This window comes from Strongylocentrotus purpuratus, unplaced genomic scaffold (assembly GCF_000002235.5).
Source record: "Strongylocentrotus purpuratus isolate Spur 01 unplaced genomic scaffold, Spur_5.0 spur5_scaffold_12, whole genome shotgun sequence".
In the NCBI taxonomy this organism is placed as follows: domain Eukaryota; kingdom Metazoa; phylum Echinodermata; class Echinoidea; order Camarodonta; family Strongylocentrotidae; genus Strongylocentrotus; species Strongylocentrotus purpuratus.
Genome location: NW_022145597.1, coordinates 26,679,014 through 26,701,141, shown reverse-complemented (window position 1 = coordinate 26,701,141; position 22,128 = coordinate 26,679,014). Strand labels below are relative to the sequence as shown.

The following is a 22,128-nucleotide window of genomic DNA, read 5'->3' as shown; positions in this document are numbered from 1 at the left end:
TCGGAGCAGTCATTTAGGTAATTCTTTAACAAATTACGTATAAACAAATCAAAAGGTTTAATTGTCGAGATGAAAATGAGCTTGTCATAGAGATTTTTTATGCAAGTTAATAATAACATTCATAATAACAAATACTACATGTATATCATACTGAAATTTCATACCCTGAATCCCAAGAAGCATAATTATACTGCAGGCAGTTCAAATTTGGTTGCATTTACTATTGTTGTAAAATGGATTTCTTTCATGTCTTGTATTGCCCTCTATGATGCGATCACTGAGCTAATTATTGTCTTTTCAAAGGATTGTAGAATTTAGAGTTTCAATTTGTTTTGTGTTATGTTATATACAGTGCGTCCCAGAAAAAAACGAAACCGAGAATTATCAATGTTTTATCATAACTTAATCACAATTATAATTTAATAACAAATGACACATATTTGTAGAGCTTAGATCCTCTTCTTTCATTTGATGCAACTCGTATGATGCATATTTTAAGCATGAGTGAATAAAATCAATTTGAAGTGAAGGAATCAAAAAGTCATTTTGCGGACTGTATCTGAATTTCAAAGAGAAACCCATTTTTTAGAAAGTTCAGTCTCTGCCCCTTCATAAAAACCTCAATCAGGAAAATGAGCAAGGAATAAGAAAGTTCTGTTTGTTTAAAGTAATGCTTGCATTTCCATAATTTTATTAAACGAATTCGTTTTCACTGGCTGCCTGTCGTAGCAAAGAGCAGACTTGACAAAATAATTAACTCCGTTTCGTTGACGATCAGCCAAAGACGACAGACTTCATCAATTGTAAAGTTGTATGACCTAGTCCTCTCTTTTCCCATAGCCTTCTTCCTTCTTCCTCATCTTCTTTTCTACTCTATATTTTTAATTGTTTGAGCACATAAGGGGCGGCCGCGCCCTGCCCCTCCCTTGTAGAGCCGCCCTGATGATGTTATATGAACCTTAAGTTGCCGAGTATTTCTCCGTACAGTTGGGGATATCGAGGTAATGTGCAAAGATTTTAGGGTGGAAACGGGGGTATCAATTATGTGCGAGAAATTTACCGTGTAATCGGGGATATCAAACGTGTGCGAGAACTTTACCACGTAATCAAATCTGTGTTATTTTTTAGCAATGGTACCCTTAAATAAAATTTTAAAGGCAATGCGTATAATTTTGTTTTCAATGATATTTTATTTTCTCCATGGAGGCATTTTTCCAAAAGACCAGAACAAGAGATGGCGGTATTATTTAATTATTTGTAAGCGTTTCTAAAAGCATTTCAAATAGCCCCGATTTGGAAATCGGGGCTATCTCCGATTTACCCCTTATTGGCAGGTGTGTTACAAGAGCACACACACACACTCACCCTCACACACACACACACACACACACCCACACACAGGTAATATACCATTGATATTGAGCCAAAATCTGTATACCACCAACTCGCTGTCTCTCTCAAGCTCTCACCCCATTCCGCCACTCGAAAACCTTTCCTTTATCCAGCCTCTTGTTTTCTTACCTTTCCCCACGCCCCCACATTCTCTCTCTCTCTCTCTCTCTCTTTGTCCTTTCATAATATATATCCATTACTTCATCTTTCATTATTTACTCTCTTTAACAGCTCCGCTCTTCGGTCTATATATATACATACAGATGAATATATATATATATATATATATACGTATACACACACACACACACACACACACATGCGCGCGCGCGCGCACATGTGATTCACCATCGATATTGAGCTAAAATCTGTATTCCAACAACTCGCTGTCTCTTCCAAGCTCTCAAACTACTCCGGCACTGGAAACCTTTTCCTTTATCCAGCCTTTTGTACTCATACATTTCCTCACTCCCCCACTTTATCTCCCTATCTCTCTTCTTATGTATCCATTACTGTATGTTTCATTATCTCCTCTCTTCAGCAGCTCCTCACGGTCTTGCCATCTATCTCTTTCTTCCTTTATCGTTTACTACTTCTCCTTCTCACTCGCCTCATTTAAATTTTGGCCATTTACCTATTCTTTAGCTCTCTGGCCCTTTGTTTGATGAGATCTTTAACTTATTTAAGGTTAAAATTTAAGATTAAAAGTTAGTTTATGTTTGCCTTTCGTGGACGTGATCGTAGACCTAGGGACAAGTTGAATTCTGAGTAAACGGAACATTACGTTTATCAGTTTGGTAGATCTGTTCTACGCAGAAGTTCTCCCAAGCATAATTAATGGGTAGAGTAAGGTTAGTGCCAAGCTAATGTCGCATAATCGCAGGGGAATTTATTTACCATGGGGTTGGCGGCTCTAACGTTGTTATTGGCTTTTCTGTTTCGATTTCTTGGATGCTATCAAAGCCAGCTCGAAAAAAACAGCTTCTCTTCCGAAAAAAATGTTTGATGAAACAGCCCAAATACCTATTGCATTGTTTTGTAACTCACTGCAAGACCACATATGTTTTACAAAGGCAAGCTCTACAAGTTAAATAGGGTTCAATTGAAATTTTATTCGGTAAAGAATTCGATATTTTAATGGCACTTTTAGAATGTGTTTTATGACTTTAAATACCAATAATACACGTCGTTCTTGTATTTCTATCCAATACAATTAAAAATCATATTACATTCTTTTGAGGTTATCATCTGCAAGGCGAAAGAAAATGTGACGTTGTTACACACAATTGAGTCTCCAATACGCACTTCAGGAATAATTAGAAGTAGATGATGATTTGAAAAAGGAATCAAACGCAATTATGTGTTATCTGTTACACACTTTTTTTTTTTTATCTCTGCTTTAGGGGCCCGGCCAGCGTCACCACCTGAAAATCAAACACCAGAGCAGAAAATTTGTAATACTAAAAAACGTCGAAAACTAAGTCAAATATCACTAAATTGCAAAACATATCGATAAAGATACCATGATCGCCACAACTGGTGTTTTCGAAAAACCAATGTGAAGGCAATACCCCCCCCCCCCCACCCGAGGACAATTCCCCCCGATACAACCTGCATTAGTTAAAACCAACTTATTTTCAGGGTGGATATTCGACAGGAAGTCATTTCCGGGCGGGGGGGGGGGAATTTTCCTCCGGGGGTCTTTTGCAGGGATGGCGTAATTGTCACCTTGGATTATTGACCAAATGGGTAATATTTACACCATTATGATTATTACTATTATTTTCATTATTTTGATTAGTATTAGTACTATTATAAGCATGATTATAATGTTTGTTATCATAATAAGAAGGAACAGCAGTATTGTTGTTATTATTATTAATGATAATTTTATTATCATTATTTGTGTAATTATTATTATTATTATTATTATTATTATTATTATCATTATTATTATTTCAATGACTACAATTATAATTGAATAATCCATGCAGTCTACACTCCCATAAAATAGATTCGTAGGCTAATTGGAACTGCATGCAGGCACACGCATACTTTAGATTCATAAAACATACCGAGAATGAGAGAGAAAAGAGAAATAGGAATTGTACCCACCTAGACGTAGAGGAGCTTGTTGGGACTTCCACTTCCTGTGTTAGAAATCTTGTAGTTGGAGGTGTTTGCCAGCATATTTGAACTGGATCCGTAGCAAGCAAGGGCACCTATAACATATGACAGTCAATAAACAAACAGAAAATAATTTGAGTCATGCAAACATAGATTTCCGCTCCGTAGGCACAAAACATTAAATATGAACCATGTGTGTCAGGGAGCGTACTATAATCCATTTCGTAAGTACTATCTGCGCATGGGCAGATAAAGGTCATTTCTGATAAAATTGTAAAACCCATCAAGTTGAATAAGTGCTCATGTGATGTAATCATTATTCATGTGGTGCACCTGCGGTACTCTTTATGATACAACAGGGCAAACAAAAGCCTTTCATGAAGCACATACATGACTTTGGCATTGATTAATCTAAAATACACAAAGTGGGACTTCTCCATGAGTAAAAGATCTGTGGATATTTGGGGTCATTTTACCCATTTGCTAACTACGAAATGGTCTATTAGGCCCATTGCACACGATCTCTTCATCTTGCTCGATCAATGATATTCAAGAATATGAATTCATAGAAGATGTGCAGACGCAATCTGTAGCTCAGAGATGTGCTGGACAAGTGCAGGGTTCCGATTTTGTCCGAAAATCAACTTCGACAGAGCACTAGCATTTTAAACATAAATTGAATCAAAACATAGAATACTTTGACAATCAAGAGCAATTCAAGCATAATTTTAACATAATAAAACCAATAATTAACTGCAGATGTACGTGGGAAATTATCTCATTATATAGCATGGTCTTAGTAATGTGGTTGAGTTTGGAAACAAGAAATTAATTAAAATCCATGCATACCAGCAACGTGTGGGCAGGCCATGGAGGTTCCGCTGATTGTTTTGGTAGCACTGTTAGTAGTATACCAAGTGGAGGTGATGGAAGTACCAGGAGCAAAGATGTCTAGGCAGCTTCCGTAGTTGGAGAAGGAGGAACGCTTATCGTTGCTGTCCGTAGCTCCAACAGTGATCGCCTGCAATGTTACAGTGTTTTGTTCATTTAAGCTTTTATATCAATGAGAATAATGATGATAATGGCAATTAAAATAACAATAACGTTAACAAACAAAAATGTAAAACTTCGGTTCGATTCCATTCAATTTAAAATATTTAGTAAATAGAAAGTAATAGTCCGAGGACTAATTGCAAAATATTCACAATGTAAAAATGTTCATTTAATAGGATCATTGATTAATAAACAAAAGTTATTAAAGTACAGAATAATTACAAACCAAATCACAGTTCGGAAACAAAACGTTTATAGTTGTGCAAAATAGAAGTTAAAGACTATGTTGATGATACTATTACTACCATGATTACCACTACTACTAATAATAATAATCTTAATAGTTTTTTCATATAATAATGATGATAATAATGCTGCTGAAAATAACAGTAACCTAAATAATAATCACGATTTTGCTTATGCTATTCGTTTTTGTTTTTTGTTTCAGTTTCCGGCAATTAACATTGAGCTCACTAAGAATATCTGGAATTCAGCATAGTTTGAATAATCAGTTAGATGTTTGTTGTCATAAGGGTTTTCTTTACCAAGAAACATTTTACTTGGTGAAGATGTCCACAGCTTTCGATGCGGTAATTTTCTATTTTTCTGTCTTTTTGGCAACACAACTGAAACTGCTTTACCAACCCTATTCAATATTTTCTATTGAGTTCTGTCCGCGCGTTTGAAAAATTAAACTGAGTGAAGGAAATTGGAAAAGTTTAATAAACGGATGAAGTACATAAGATTGTTTATAGTGACATGTATAGAAAAGTAGAAAACACTGCAGACCTTTTTAGAACAACAATAATTCGTAATTGTTTACACATATCAAAAAGTCTAATACGAAAGAATAAATAAACTAAACAATGCTGATCTGTAAGGGCTAGCATGAATAAACGTTAAGACAATGGTTAGACTTACGGTAGAAGCACGAGCTGGAGAATAATTGCAAGCATTCGCGTTGTCATTACCAGCGGCCACGGCAGTTGGAACTCCTGCACTGACCATGTTCTTGACGGCGTTGTCCAGGGAAGTTGAAGCGCCTCCTCCAAGAGACATTGAGGCAATAAGATTCGAATTCCACCTTGCAGCATCTATTACATAATTGATCCCTGTGAAAAGGAATAAAACCCAATACATTAAGAAAAAAGAAAAAAAAATACACGGGCGTAAAAAAACAACGAATATTAATGTTTTGACACGTTTGTTGTAAGCTTGGCGGATTCACCCCAGCCCCGCCCAAGTCGGTATTTTTCAAACATTTACCGAATGGATGAAACAATTTGTTATCATCCAGGATTAATCAGGAAAATGCCTGTCCTTCCAAATCTTAATAAAGATTAAAAAGAGGAGATGAAATGTATATAGAAAAATCTTTCTATCGTCATATATATATATATATATATATATATATACGTATTTTCTTCTTTGTCTCTTTCTGTTTACTGTTATGAGTATATATTCATGATTTTTGTGGAATTTTGTTGTTTTCAAACAGGGCCTTATGGAAGACCACCACTATTGGTAGAAATACAAATAATAATAATAATAATAAATGTAGTACAGAAATATATCTTATATTTTCGAAGTATTATCAGAGGTTCCAGAATAGGTTCCAGAATTGAGATATCGTTACTTCATGTTATATCACATTTTGCTGACAATATTGACGTGTGTTTTACCACTGATGACACCACTGTTGCTGCCAGAACCCACACAGTTCAGAACCTTGACTCCCCTGATTTGGACTGATTTGGCAACACCGTAGGTATTGGAGCCGACCGTTCCAGCGCAGTGAGTTCCATGTCCGTTGCAATCGGTCTGTTGTGCAAAGCAATTCGATTATGTTCAGGTCTATTTTTTTAATCCCACTTCTTGGGCAAATGTACATGAGTAAGGCTACAGCCCATGCCCTCACTGTGAAACTGCAATTATGTCACTTACTGCATAGGTGAGTGCAACGTCAGTTTTGAATCTAGCATTATGATATAACCTGTTTCGCTTGCAGAATTCCTATGCTAATAACAGAAAATACAATTGTCCAAACAAACATACTGCACAAAGAAATTCATTTTTTTTCCTACCCGAAACGTTAAATACTCAGCACCAAAGGAAGGCAATCGAAAATATATACACATGTTACTCACGTTATCTCCGCCAGCATAGTTTGCCACTTGCTGCGCACGACCACTGAAGTCATTGTGGGTCGCCCTAACGCCGGTGTCGATTACATAAACAGTTTTCCCACTCCCAGCTCCTGTGAGAGATATAAACAATTATCATAAACGTCATCATCATCATCCATCATTTTCAATAAAAATAAATACGAATATCAAGCCAAAAATTCTTAATAAAGACAATTAAATTGCCACCCTCCCTCACACAAACACCTCCACCCACCCACACACAAACTCACCCACCCACCCACCCCCACACAAAAACACTGCTTACTCAGTGGATGTCTGCTAAACATTTTCAACTCAAGAAAAATATACTTATTAAGTAAGTTTACCAGGCTGCCAAATAGAGTTACAATTTTAACAAGCTCACGGTGGAGAAGAAAACAAATCTTAATCAATCTTAAGCTACTCCCACTTTAAGAAATGTGATCCCAGCTTTCCCATTCTACTGGCTATTTTCTTTTCCTCATCCCTATACTTAAAAATGCTTTCTGTTTTTGTCTTTATCTTTTCTAAGATGTGCACATCTTTTCTAAGTGTGCACACACGCGCACTCACGCACATACACACACACACAATCAAACGAACGCATAATAAAAACATCTAGCGAGGCAATTCAAACGGTTTAGACTGTCAGTACCTTTTGAACTCCTTTGTAATGTCGTACCTCTGACGTTTCACACACGTTTTGGCCCGAATTCACAAAGCAAGGTTTGAGCTCAAACCTCCTTTTGTTTCGCCAAACCTCCCTTTGTTATTTACAAACCAGGTTTGTAAATAACAAAAGGAGGTTTGGCGAAACAAAAGGAGGTTTGAGGTCAAACCTTGGTCTGAGCTCAAACCTTGCTTTGTGAATTCGGGCCTTTATGTTTGAAATATTCACCCCTAATGACTCTTTATGTTAAAGGATTGCGCTGTCTCTTACCGTTATGTGATGAATATTTGTTGTTCAGTGGAAGACTTCTTTGGTCGACACGATCCAGGCCCCATGTGACTTGAGCACGGTAGACACCATCTTGTTCAACATACTCAACGGCGGGAAGTCTGCGGACCTGGGTGAAGGATGCATATCATATACATTTGATAATATCGCTATATATTCCTTTGAAAAAGACTGCTGTCGGCGTAAAAATATTGCATTCATTTCAAAATGAAAACGGACAAGTATTTTTCCAATAATGTGAGGTCAAATTCGCACGAACCAACGGAAGGAGTATTTTTTCGACATGAAAATTGTTAGTAAGATTGACAAATTAGGATAATAGGGGTTTTCGATTAATAGGGAGCGTTTTTAATGCGCAAGATATGAGTTCCTTCCAATGAAACTGCATTCCCCAAACAATTCGTTTAATTTCACGTCTTTGCATAATAAGCAAATCATTAGAAATGCCTGCAAAATAAAAAAAAATTGGGTGAAATGTTATGTTTGTGTTCAATTCAACGATTATAACAGCTTGCCCAAAACTCTGGTATAATACCATTTTTAAAACTACACAGCGAAACGTTATTTTCTACAAGGTGCACTGCCAGTGGATATTTTCAACATTCCTTCAAAAAAATTTATCTAAAACAAAACGATGAAAAGAAATTTAGAGGTTTGGTATCTTTTCTCTCCTGCAAAGTTTCCCATCGAGCGGTACCGGTGAATTTGCCCTCTATTATTGGAAGTATGCTAGTCCGTTTTAGGGCCATCCTGTCTAATGAAATACCTCCAGCCCAAAGGCAAAGTTACAATAAGCCCCCTCTAGATAAAAATATAAACAAGCATGTGATTCCCAGGGCAGCAGCCAACAACTTTTATGTCTTGAGTATTTGAGAAGCTCGGTCCTGCTATTATTCTTGTGATTTAATAAAACTGTGTCTGTTTGCATGAAGTACATTGAGAACAAAAAGTGCCTCTAAATTTTAAATGTTATTGGAAAAAGCATTCATCCTCGAATCCTAACACTACAAAGAATGATCTTCAGTTACTGACGGTAGGCCTTCTCTTCTCAATCCAGGAAAAGAAGAGTTTCATTTAAACCCGTGTCTCAATCCCCCTCTCTTCTCGATGCAGAAGCCCACACGAGAAGATAAACTGAAACCAAAACTAGGAGGGTGGCTATTACTTACAATATCGAGGATATCATCTTCGAGCTCGGCAGCGAATCCATATATGGCGTCTCTCATAATGTTACCAACCTTTCCGCCGGAGAGACGAACGGTAGCGGCCATTTCATCAACATCGAATTCTTCCTGCAATAGGAGTTGATAAGATGTTACATAGCCCTTTTAAAAAGCCTTACCCATTCCTACGTCGCTTAATTTCGTGTCAAGGTCAGTAATTTTTTTGAATTGCTGTTTGGAAAGGCACAGCGAAAAAATATATTTCAAAGGGATTTGTTATGAAGTAAGCATTTTGCTTCATGTTTGCAATGATGTTGAGTCTCCTATACACGGGGCCTCCTTTACGTCCTATTTCGAGGGAATGGGATTTTTAACTGTAACCTAGCTTGTGTCTATGAAGCAGGGGAACGCAGGCTTCGGTCTTCTACATGGTTTGGATTCGAACCAACGACCTTTTGTTCAACAGACAGATGCTTTACCGATTGAGCCATCTCCTGGTATAATAAAGGACACATGCATATTCCGTTCTGTTATCGCTTGGTAAATTTAAATGCACACTACGTTGGAGCAATTTAATTGGTAACTTTCCCGATCAAAATATTGTTATTATTAATCTAATTTCTCAATATAGGTGGAGAATATCGAACGAAAGAAAAGGGACTTTGTTACTTGCCCCCAAAACACCATTCCATACTTATTATTGAGTGTAGAATTGATTAATATATGTATTTAAAAAACATAGTTTTCGTTCAAATAACAAGAGAGTAAATCGTGTAGTTTTGCAAATCTTGAAACAGTTGACTCATTATCGTCAGGTAATACTTGATAAGCAGCGAGATAATTAGAGAAGTCTGTTTACTTTGTAATGTCAAAGTCGTGATGTATTTATGAACAAAACAAAACTTTCTCTTGATCTCGGTTTCAGGATACTGGCGGTGACGTTAAAATTATTTACAAATACTTACATTCAGCTTGATGATGTACTTTCCTGGGATAGGCTCAGAGTTCTCCAACAGAGGGGCCAGTTCGGCAGTGGCAACAGCCACCAACAGAAGGGACATGAAAAAACGCATCATGACTGGAAAAGAAAAGACACAAGACGTAATGAATACCTGATTGAGAAATGTTTCTGAAATAATTTGATAACAGGCGGGAATTTCCTGAAAAAATCTACACTATTTTTTGATGATATCTGAATGCCTAACCCTAGTTTGGATGTGCTGATCATTCTGACTCTTCCTTTGAAGGGTCGGAAAACATATTTTGCCCCGTGTATATGAACAACTTACCAGATTCTTGGCCTCGGACGAGTGATGATCTGGAAGAAAGCTTCGGTTGGTCTGCAGAGTGATGATCTAGTAGAGCACTGATCAGATCTGGTGATTGGCTAGGCATGATGAGCTGTATTTAAATCTTTTTAGAGCAACAGATGGAGCTTTCCCGAGGATCGCGTGATGCAACGAACTGGGCAAAGGTGAGAAAAACACGTGATCAAAATGCAACCCAATCAATAAATTGTATTTCTATTGTCTGTTCTTTAGTCTCATGAGTTTCAAAATGCAACCAAGCAAGATTTATCATTTATCTTGTCTCTCTTATTATCTTTACGAGTTAAAAGGCGTAGATGCATGTCTGAATTTGGGTATATACCTCCTTTCATGAGAACAATCTGATTAGAATGTATTTTCATTATTATCTGGTAGTTTTTAACGTTTGTGTTTTATTATTTTGTCGAATTTACGCCTTTAGGTACTTTTATAGCGCATTGTTTCATTGTAAAATGATAAATAACAGTTCTGGATATTGAAGATATTGTTAGATATGTGGTATATTTCTCGTCAGCTTTTGAAAGTTTAACTAAAGTAGGCTTAGTTGCTTCACTTCACGCAAGGAAACCCGTTTACCATCTAGACTTCACTGTCATACACTATTGAGTGACTGACCGACTTTTTTTTCTTTGGTAATAACATACATAAAATGAGCTGTACACAACAGGTACACAACCCACTACTTGTAATGGCCAAAATTAAACTGATGGAACCTTTGTGCAGCACAAAACGTACGACCATTTGGTAAAAGGGTTTAAAAATCAGACTATTACTTAGAAGATTGCAATCACTTAAGTCAATTCGACAACTAATGGTCGTTATTTTCCCACTCAAGGCCATTTTCAAGCCCTTTCGTTTTGACGGAAGATTAGTATTGTCTTTCAAAGCCCGTGGAATTTAACCTTTTCATTTTTTTGGCCTTCAAACGGGACATAGTACCTTTATAGTATGCCTCATAATGCTGATGCTCTTATGGTTTGTAATCATTATTAATTCTTCATTGGTGATATCAATGAATATTGATCATGGGTTCAGCTTATTCATCTTTCGATGAAGCGCTGGAATACACATATCTTGAGAAACTTGAAGATAGAAGGATTCATCGTTGTCAGAAATTTGCCCAGGCCCTCACGAAATCTAGCAGTTTCGATACTTGACTACCCCTTTGGAGAGACAACAGGAAAGTTTCCGATCCTGAAGAAATAAAACCCACTACAGAAATGTATACTATTATCAAGATCTATTAGGAATAAATCATTGTCAAATTCATTCCATAAATTGGGGTAAAAAAATTATTCCACCTTATTGACCAACAGTGTATAACCATAGAGGTAAAATTTCTTATTATTGATATTATTTGTCTAACTGAATATTTTCAGATTGTCAGCCTTTTATTCCCTCCCCATTTTGTCTTGTGCCAGTTGTGTGTTGTGCCTATTTTTGATGTGCTGTAGCCTTTTAATATTTCTCATATTTTCCCTCTTTTCTCCTGTCTTGTCTAGTCTCCCAATTTTGTGTACACTTCTTGTTTCTTATACCATCTTTTTCTTAATGTATTCTTAGGTAGTCACAAATGTAAACTCCCATCATGTTTACATTTTTGTTTATTTATGTACCAACCAATTATTTGGTCCAGAGGGGACCCTAAAACTTATAAGCCCTGCTTTTACCAGGGTTGCCTCGTCTTTCTTTTGTTTCACTTTGTTTTTTATCATTGCCATAACTTTTTGTTGCATTTTAGAAGTGTAAAAGAAAGACGGATTAATATTTTATCTTATCTTATCATCTATTTGCATAATGTCAAAAAAATGATGGATTGATTGACGCATTTTCTTGACTTTTGAGTAGCTAAAAATTGTGATGGTATTTTCTCCAATTATCTCATTCCGGTGATAGGAAAATTATAGTTCAGAAATTATTTCTATCATATCTTGAGAACAGACAGATGTCACTGTTTGCTGGTCAGGGTTAACGCTTCATCGTGTTCGAGTTCCTTTCTGCACGTAGGCCCACGGTGACCAGACGTTCTGGGATTTTAGAACTATTTCGACCATTTTGTCCAATGTCCAAAGTGATGTATAAATGTTCGTGATATCGCAAGATTTTCAACAAAATGCGCGTTTCTCCATTTCTGTTGCAAACTGACACATTCCCGAATGGCCAGGAAGAGCATATGTTTTTTTAGCCGTGGACACTAACAGTAACTCCAGTAAAATATCCATTCCAGAAGCAACTGTGACAAGTACTGTCGGGCACTGTCGGCTTCGCGCGAGAGGGGGAATAAGAATTCAGACAAGGATTAAGAGTAATAGTTTAATGAAACGTCAGAGTTTCCGCGCTTCGCGCGAGATGGGCGAAAATGAATTCAGACAAGGATTAAGAGTCGGAACCGGTACAATGAATAGTCTTCCTTCTTTAATAACTTAATGAAGTGTCAAAGCTTCCGCGCTTTGCGCGGGACGGGAGGGGGAACTGAATTCAGACAAGAACACGATACAACGAATCGTCTTCTTTCTCTGATAATTTAATGAAACGTGAAAGCTTCTGCGCTTCGCACGAGAGAGGGAATAAGAATTCAGACAAGGATTAAGATTAATAGTTTAATGAAACGTCAGAGTTTCCGCGCCTTGCGCGAGATGGGCGAAAATGAATTCAGACAAGGATTAAGAGTCGGAACCGGTACAATGAATCGTCTTCTTTCTCTAACAATTTAATAAAGTGTCAAAGCTTCCGCTCTTCGGGCGGAAGGGGGGGGGGGGGAGCAACTGAATTCAGACAAGAACACGATACAACGAATCATCTTCTTTCTCTAATAATTTAATAAAAAGGGGAAGCTTCCGCGCGAAGCGCGGGATGGGCGAAAATGAATTCAGACAAGGATTAAGAGTAATTATTTATTGAAACGTCAAAACTGCCGGGAGGGGGGGGGGTACTGGATCTAAACAAGAATTAAGAGTCGAAAACGGTACAACGGATCGTCTTCTTTCTCTAAAAATTTAATGAAGTGTCAAAGTTTCCGCACTTCGCGCAGGAGGGGGAAGACTGAAAAATAACTTAGTTCCTGGCCCCGGGTTTACAGGGTTAAATTTGTAGACATTTGGACATTGGCATTATTATATTTATCGGTAATTGGTTGCTCGTTTTGTCGGTAATCGGTGGCCTCTACACCCTCCCCACCCCCCCACTGACAAAGATCTAGCGACGCGCCTGATAACGACAAAGTTTATACACTCGAGAAATTTTTTGCAAGTACTACTGATGAAGTACCGGACCACCGTCTCTGTGCATTGTGCGGCATCAAGGCATATACAACGTCTCAAGACGTGACTTCTAACTTCTCACCAATCAGAAGGCCTCGTTTTTTTTTCTTCCAGGAAATGCCGGTGGACATTAATGCGCCAAATGTGGTTCTCAAATTGCAAAAGATCCCTACTCTTGGAAGGGGTAGGAGAAAGCAATTTTACGTCATAATACTCCAGGAAGTACCTGAAAATGCGTCTAATTTGGTTCTAAAATTGCAAATGCTTTTTACTCTTGGAGGGGGCCAGAACCCCCTCCCATCCCCATCCCCGCTTGGTCGCTCCGCTCCCTCGCCGCTAAAGCCTCGTGCTATCGCTTCATCTTTTTACATATATCTAACCCCATGCTATTTTTTGCCCCCCCCCCCGGTAAGAAATTCCTGGATCCGCCACTGATGCCCATACCTCTTGAGCTTCGGGGGCTCCGCCCTTAGACCCCACTTTGCGAAACGTTCAGCGGGGCCTGCATGTTAGAGTGAGGTGCTGCAGATTTTTTTTTGTCAGCCCCCCCCCCCCCCAACGTTTTTGCTCATTACGCCACTGTCTATTGATTAACCTATGTATGAAGATACATTGGGAAAATATCTTACCATATTAACTTCATAATTATCAATAGTGTATTTTCCAGAGTAGATTCAGGCAGTGGGTTGCCCAGGTATGTTATTCTAATCACAGCCACATAATTTTCTTACAATTTTGTCGAGTAATGATTGTGACAATATGGCCTTTTTCTGACAGAATTCTGTTTATATCTTCTCAGAATTGTATTGATCAGTCGATCAATCTCTATGATTCTTTAGATTGATCAAAAACATTCATAACTTTGTGGGCAAGAGTATATCTTATCAAAAACTGTTTTGTTTATAAAATGACATCGTAATCATAACAAAGTTTGTTTGTGTTTTCGCTTAGCTCTCTCATTAATTTGCTACTAGTTTGAATATTTTTCCTTCTCATGTGAAGTCAGGGCCTAGAAAAGTCCCTTATTTCAACATTCAAAAGATCGTCACCATGGCCTTCGTGCAATAACCAGTGAACTTTACCACACTAACCTTCTAACATACATCAAAACCATTCTCCAAGCAGTGACACCTGCCCATTCGCAAGATGCAAGAAATGCAAGAAATATTATCATCAAAATATGTGTTATAGGTTATGGAGATATGGTTATGTCATATTTGCTCAAAGAATACAAGACACGTGAACTATCGGTTGTATAATACGTGCTCTATCGACATCTGCTCCACTGTCAATATTCTTAACTAATTGAATTCCGAATTTTATTCAAGCTTCGATCAAAAACTGTACTAAACCCCAATCTCTAAGACTAAATCTAACCGAAAATCCAATAAATAACCCTTATTCTAGCTGTACTTTTGACGAAATAAAGCCCAGAACAATGTTGTATCACTGATGCATTTCGTAGACACCTTTAACATAAAAAGATTAATTAGCATCTTCGCCAAGAGATTTGACAAGGCTTCATGCATGGATCGGGGGCATATAGGTCTGAAATGGGATGAGGATAATGTTCACTTGTTGACTACTGGATTGTCAAAGTCCCATACAGTGTGTGCGGGCAAGCACTGAATCCAATGACCGGGGTAATAGTATATTTGTAAAGCGCTTAGAGACATTTGTATTAAGCGCTATATAGAAATTAATTATTATTAGGTGGTCTGTCGATGACAGATCACCTATTGATTTCGTTAGAATTTTCTTTCTTTATTCTTTATTCTTTCTTTATTTATTTTTATTTATTCCGTACACTTTTTTTGTGTATACGTTTACTCGAACTCGACCTGGTCAATTTCCTTCAAATTTCTGCTAGTCATCAGGCCCTATGATATGAAGTTCCCGAAACCTTTTTCAAGTTCATGGGGTCATCGTGACGTCATCCAGGCGCCATTTTGTAAAAATCAGGTCATTATCATATCTCAATAACGAGTAATCAAAAATAAACCATATTTAGTATACATCAACTTCCGGTCAAAGGTCAACTAAAAATGTCAACAAAATCCGTGCGCGCACCTCGACGCGCACGTACGCCCGCTTAAAATTTTTAAAATGCTCCAATTCGTCCCAAATTTTGTTTGCACACGTTTCAGGTCATTTTAAGCATTTCAAAATTTTCCGTCCGTAAGTGTCCCCGCGCGCGTTGCGCGCGCTCACAGCGCGCGTAAAAAGTCAAATTTAATTTTTTTTACATGATTTAGATTCCTCTTACCGTAAATGACAATTTACATTAATTTCAGTCACTCTTGACCTTTCATAAGGCCGTGAGCGCGCGTCAAAGTTCAAAATCCGCGCGTGCTGCTATGGGCAATATAATGCAAATTTGATCAAAAACATGCCATTTTAAAAATCAAAATAGCTCTTCAGATAGTCCATTGACCCCCAATTTTTATATCATGGTTGGAAAAAGCATGAGTTGGAGATATGAATTCATGTCTCATTTGATCCTCAATTAACTCATGACGTCATCATAATGGCCTCCGAACTCAAAATTTCAATTTGCATATTATGACGTCAGCAGATTTTTGAAAAATTGATTGTATCTCTGTAAATATTGATCAATTTTCTTTCAAATTTTGATATGTTCTACCTGAGAATATTCTCTACAAAGGCAGTTGACACAATATTTCATTTTGACAATGGTATCATGGCGTATTTTTGCGATTAAAGGAGGCATGTCAATTTTTCACATTTTGCGTGTATTCTCTATGGGACATGATTTTTTCTCAAAACTGGATTCTACATCCAGTCTTTTGCGAGCAATATCTCCGTCGTTTTAGCTTTGTTTACGCTGAACTTTGAGTATGTTGTAGCTGAGACAATAAGCTATCACAAGTGTGTCCTTTATTTTTCGATCAGATGCCGGGATCATGCTCATATTTCAATTACAAAGTGGGATTTGTGCATTCCATTTTCCGTTTACGTGTAATCTCTATGGGAAATGTTTTGGTATATCGGTAACGCACTTGACTTCCGACCTCGAGGTCCCTGGTTCGAGTCCGGGCGTCTCCAACAATTTTTTTTTCTTCACTTTTTTTTCTTTTTGACCATTCACTCTACCATCTCCTTTGAATATTAAAACACGTACAATCGCAAATAATGTAATAAACAACCATATTTACTTTATTATTACCCTATTATCACTAGATCCATTACTTTTTGCGTGTAATCCTTATGGGAGATGACTTTTTCTCAAATCTGGATTCTACATTCTTGTCTTTTGCGAGCAATATCGCCGTTATTTCGGCTTGATTTTTGTTGATTTTTGAGTATGTTGTAGCTGAGACTATATACTATCTAAATGTTCTCTCATTTTTTTCAGTCTGATGTCATCGTGGTCTGTTGATGATAATCATCAACATCATCATGATCATCATCATCATCATCATCGTCATCCCCATTACTATCAAGATCATCATCATCATCATGATCATCATTGTTTACATGTCTATATAACTTCTCCCTTTCTCAATATAGTAAATATTATAATACATCATAAGACTTGAAGACAGACCACCTAATTCGTCCCCATGACGAATTAAATTTCTAGTTATTATTATTATTATTATTATTATTATACACACAGAGAAAAAGAGGTTTAAATTTACTCCCTATGGGGAGTAAGTGCTTGTCGCATAAGTGACTCCCCTCAGGGAGTACATTTACTCTCCTTCCCTCATTTCTGTAACAAGATATGGTAATTACAACTCCCAAGTCTCTACACCGGTAGATATATTTTCCGACTCATTGAGTTCACTCTAGGCCACTAGCTCGTAAGGACGAATCTTTTGTTCTTGAAATTCTAACCCTGTATAGTCAATTAAAATACAAAAGCATCCAGGTCTATTTCGAAGGGATTCCCAGTCACTGTGGTCTACACCACAATGAGATAACAAGTATGCTAAAGTAGGACTAAATAAAAACATAGAAACCAACAACGCACTAGCTTACCAGAGTAGAATCAAACTATGCCCTAACGAAATTCTACATAGAGAAATGGCAAAAAAGATGGAATGAAACGTCATCAACCCCTACGGGAAACACAAACCCTAGTAACAAAAAACATTTTTGGCTACTTAGTTGAACAACAGAAATAACGAAGCTATTCTCCATAGCCTAAAAATTGAAAACTTGGGTTAAATGAAAATTTTCGATCGAGTTGAAACAACATGAGACTGGACAATGTTCATGTACTGTGAAAACGAAAAAGAAACAGTTAACCATTTCTTATGCAATTGCCCGCGCTTCCTTTTAATGAGAGCCATGCTTATTACAGAAACTGGCATGGAAAATGAAAATGAAATCCCATTACTTTTGAATTCCACAGACACTATCAACCAACAAGCTCCGAAACTTCAATAACCATTTTGCACTGCACATAATTATTCGAGCCCAAGATGTTTCGCTTATTTATAGTGAGTGATACATGACGAAGAAGAAGAGGACAAAAATTAAATTAGAAAAGTACTCAGAAGAGAAAAGAGAGAGAGAAAAAGAAATTGCCTGTATTAACGTTTAGAATGTCCATGTATATGATTTTTTTTTCATTAGTTTTCGGACAAAATTTTAAAGAAATGCAGCGGGGGCGGCCTGGCTTATTGGAGGACGTCGAAGGACCTAGGCTCACCATTTGGCTTGTGACAACGTAACGTAACGTACCGTTTCCGGGTTGGTCCTTGGACGTCTGAACATAATAGCCGACAAGCCTTTTGCTCGCCAGCCACTGACCTCTTCAACATTAAATAAATAGTTTAAAAATCTAATTTATCCAAATCTATGTATCCAAAAAAAGTAAATCTAATTCGAAAAAATTGACATCCTAACATATTTCTAAGTTGGTAGAAGGTGCTGCTACCCAACAGATTCTTGAGCACATTGAACATCATTCACTGTTGCCGCTCAATCAATCAGCATACCGAAAATTTCACAGTACTGAAACAGCACTTCTTAGGATAAAAAGTGATCTTCTTATGTCAATGGACAACCAGAAAATAAGTCTGCTGCTTCTCCTTGATATGAGCAGTGCTTTCGACACAATAGATCACTCATTTTTACTGAAAACTCTAAGAAGCCATTTTAGGGTTGATGGAAAGGTTATCGAATGGATTGAATCTTACTTGTCAGATAGAAAACAGAAAATTGAAATTGATAACGTTGTCTCTGATGTATTCAATGTGCCTTTTGGCGTTCCTCAAGGGTCGCGATTAGGCCCTCTGTTGTTTACCTTGTATACAAGCAGACTCCTTACAAATATCCATACAGAGTTTCCTAGTATTAGTTGTCACTGCTACGTAGACGACACCCAACTATACCTATCTTTCTGTCCTAACACACCGGCTGAAGATCATTGTATTTCTGAATTAGAATCATGTGTTGTTTATATTAAGATTTGGATGTTGCAAAACAAGTTGATGTTAAATGATAACAAAACAGAACTTTTGGCCATTCGTACTCCACGCCAGGTTTCTAAATTTAGGTCGCGTAGTGTATCAGTTGGTGACTCAACCATAACCCCATCTGATACTGTTAGAAACTTAGGTGTGTCTTTTGATACCCACCTGAATATGGATTCACATATCACTAAAATATGCAAATCAGCCTATTTCATGATTTATAATTTGAGACGCTTTCGAAAATACTTTGATCAGGACAGCATGAAAACTATCATGCATGCATGTGTTACTAGTAAACTAGATTACTGTAATAGTTTATTGTATGGATTGCCAGACTCACAAATTTCCAAGTTGCAGCGGGTCCAAAATACATGTGCACGACTAATTTGCAGCCTCCCAAAATTCTCTCGAATAACCCCACTTCTAAAGGAACTACATTGGTTGCCAATTCGCCAGAGAATTACATTTAAAATATTAATGATAGTCTACAAAGCTCTAAATGGTCAAACTCCTAGTTACGTTACTGAATTGTTGCACATCAAGTCTCAAACTCATGGTCGTAACCTTCGTAGTACACAAGACACATTTATGTTGCAAATACCCCCATATAAAACCAAAGTAACCATCGGGGACCGGTCATTTCTCTGTGCTGCCCCTAGATTATGGAATAAATTACCACTAGAAATAAGGAAAGCCCCATCACTAGATAATTTTAAATCAAAACTGAAAACTCATTTGTTCATATAGTATGTATAGCACAGCATTTACGAGCTCTTTGCAGCGCAATAGAATATATCCACATAGTTATTGCGCTTTACAAATGAATATTATTATTATTATAAAAGGCGTAAATATTCACTCCTGAATGATGAACGCCAATAAACCTAACAACAACAACCAGAGTGCAAATGGAGGATTGCACTTTTCAGTGAGCAGAGGGGATGTCACAGTTGCTTGTTCGGTATTGCAGACCACTTTCTTCAGCGATAATTTGCGTAGAACCAGCTTCGTGCCCGGGTTGTCATGGAGAATCTGGATGAATGTTATCCTTGCAGTGTGAGGTTCGTGAGTTATTAATTGTGAAAACTACGACTATAGTATAGATGTTGATAATTGTCAAATTTAGTGCGGAATATTTGTCATCAAAATTTTTTATTAGATGAAGTAAAAATCCTTCAATCGAAATAGTTGACCAAGATCGGAAATCATTTCGCTGTTCAGATATTTTTGACGCGCTTCTCGTCATGATATTTAATTGATAACATACAACGAAACGAGGACATCATAATCATGATTATAGACGTTGGTTATGCATATATGTATTTGCTTATTAATACATCAGTCTAAAAACGGTATCAAGCCTAATAATGTGCTATAATCATAAACAGGAAATCGTGGGGTTTCGGGGAAAATGCAAGGCATATTTGCCTTGATCCTATATACTTTTCATAAAAAGAATACAACTTAAAGGGATAGTTGAGTTCTGTTTTCAGACCGCAATTGCCTTCAAAGTACAGGGTTATTGCTCTTATTCTTATCTATGACATTTCTAGTGCCATTTGAGGACCTAAAATTGCTATAAAGGTAATTTTAGACCCCAAAATGTGTGAAATTTAGCCAATACGATCATACAAATTCAGCTCATTTTCAAAAAAATACGGTGACCGTTAATTAATTAACATGGGCCGGCTGGTTGGGCTTAATATAACCAACACGAAAAGGCCAACAAAAAAAGCCAACATCGGCATTGGCTGAAATACAACGTAAAAGGCGCTATTTCGTTTTTTCAACGGCTTTTTCAAGTTATCGAATATTTGTGGTGGTACACAAATTATGAGAAATGGTTATATTTGTGAATATTTCAGCCGTCTCTGAACCGATTTTGATCAAACAAAGATGATATTGCTATTTAAATTGTATGTTCTTTCAAATTTGACACTCAGTTTTTCATTATCTCACAAAAAATTATTTTGTGTAGCGCCCTCTGCAACAGAACTCAACTATCCCTTTAAGTCGGTGTAATTACGAATTTGCTTTCCCATAATATGAATTAAATGTTTATTAATAGCGGTAGAAAATCATCGGAGCAGTCATTTAGGTAATTCTTTAACAAATTACGTATAAACAAATCAAAAGGTTTAATTGTCGAGATGAAAATGAGCTTGTCATAGAGATTTTTTATGCAAGTTAATAATAACATTCATAATAACAAATACTACATGTATATCATACTGAAATTTCATACCCTGAATCCCAAGAAGCATAATTATACTGCAGGCAGTTCAAATTTGGTTGCATTTACTATTGTTGTAAAATGGATTTCTTTCATGTCTTGTATTGCCCTCTATGATGCGATCACTGAGCTAATTATTGTCTTTTCAAAGGATTGTAGAATTTAGAGTTTCAATTTGTTTTGTGTTATGTTATATACAGTGCGTCCCAGAAAAAAACGAAACCGAGAATTATCAATGTTTTATCATAACTTAATCACAATTATAATTTAATAACAAATGACACATATTTGTAGAGCTTAGATCCTCTTCTTTCATTTGATGCAACTCGTATGATGCATATTTTAAGCATGAGTGAATAAAATCAGTTTGAAGTGAAGGAATCAAAAAGTCATTTTGCGGACTGTATCTGAATTTCAAAGAGAAACCCATTTTTTAGAAAGTTCAGTCTCTGCCCCTTCATAAAAACCTCAATCAGGAAAATGAGCAAGGAATAAGAAAGTTCTGTTTGTTTAAAGTAATGCTTGCATTTCCATAATTTTATTAAACGAATTCGTTTTCACTGGCTGCCTGTCGTAGCAACAAGCAGACTTGACAAAATAATTAACTCCGTTTCGTTGACGATCAGCCAAAGACGACAGACTTCATCAATTGTAAAGTTGTATGACCTAGTCCTCTCTTTTCCCATAGCCTTCTTCCTTCTTCCTCATCTTCTTTTCTACTCTATATTTTTAATTGTTTGAGCACATAAGGGGCGGCCGCGCCCTGCCCCTCCCTTGTAGAGCCGCCCTGATGATGTTACATGAACCTTAAGTTGCCGAGTATTTCTCCGTACAGTTGGGGATATCGAGGTAATGTGCAAAGATTTTAGGGTGGAAACGGGGGTATCAATTATGTGCGAGAAATTTACCGTGTAATCGGGGATATCAAACGTGTGCGAGAACTTTACCACGTAATCAAATCTGTGTTATTTTTTAGCAATGGTACCCTTAAATAAAATTTTA

The 22,128-nt window shown here is 37.0% G+C and overlaps 1 protein-coding gene across 1 annotated transcript; it reads right to left on the bottom strand.

The window, feature by feature from the left end:
• Positions 1-2,484: 2,484 nt before the first annotated feature.
• Positions 2,485-10,268, bottom strand: LOC115918540 (aqualysin-1-like). Its single transcript, XM_030982240.1, has 10 exons — positions 10,148-10,268; positions 9,824-9,936; positions 8,865-8,987; positions 7,678-7,804; positions 6,720-6,829; positions 6,255-6,393; positions 5,494-5,684; positions 4,369-4,540; positions 3,508-3,614; positions 2,485-2,816 (listed from the first exon to the last, which is right to left on the bottom strand). Exons 1-9 carry the CDS (start codon positions 10,251-10,253, stop codon positions 3,508-3,510), a joined length of 1,188 nt encoding a protein of 395 aa, XP_030838100.1. The 5' UTR covers positions 10,254-10,268; the 3' UTR covers positions 2,485-2,816.
• Between the last annotated feature and the right edge of the window lie 11,860 nt (positions 10,269-22,128).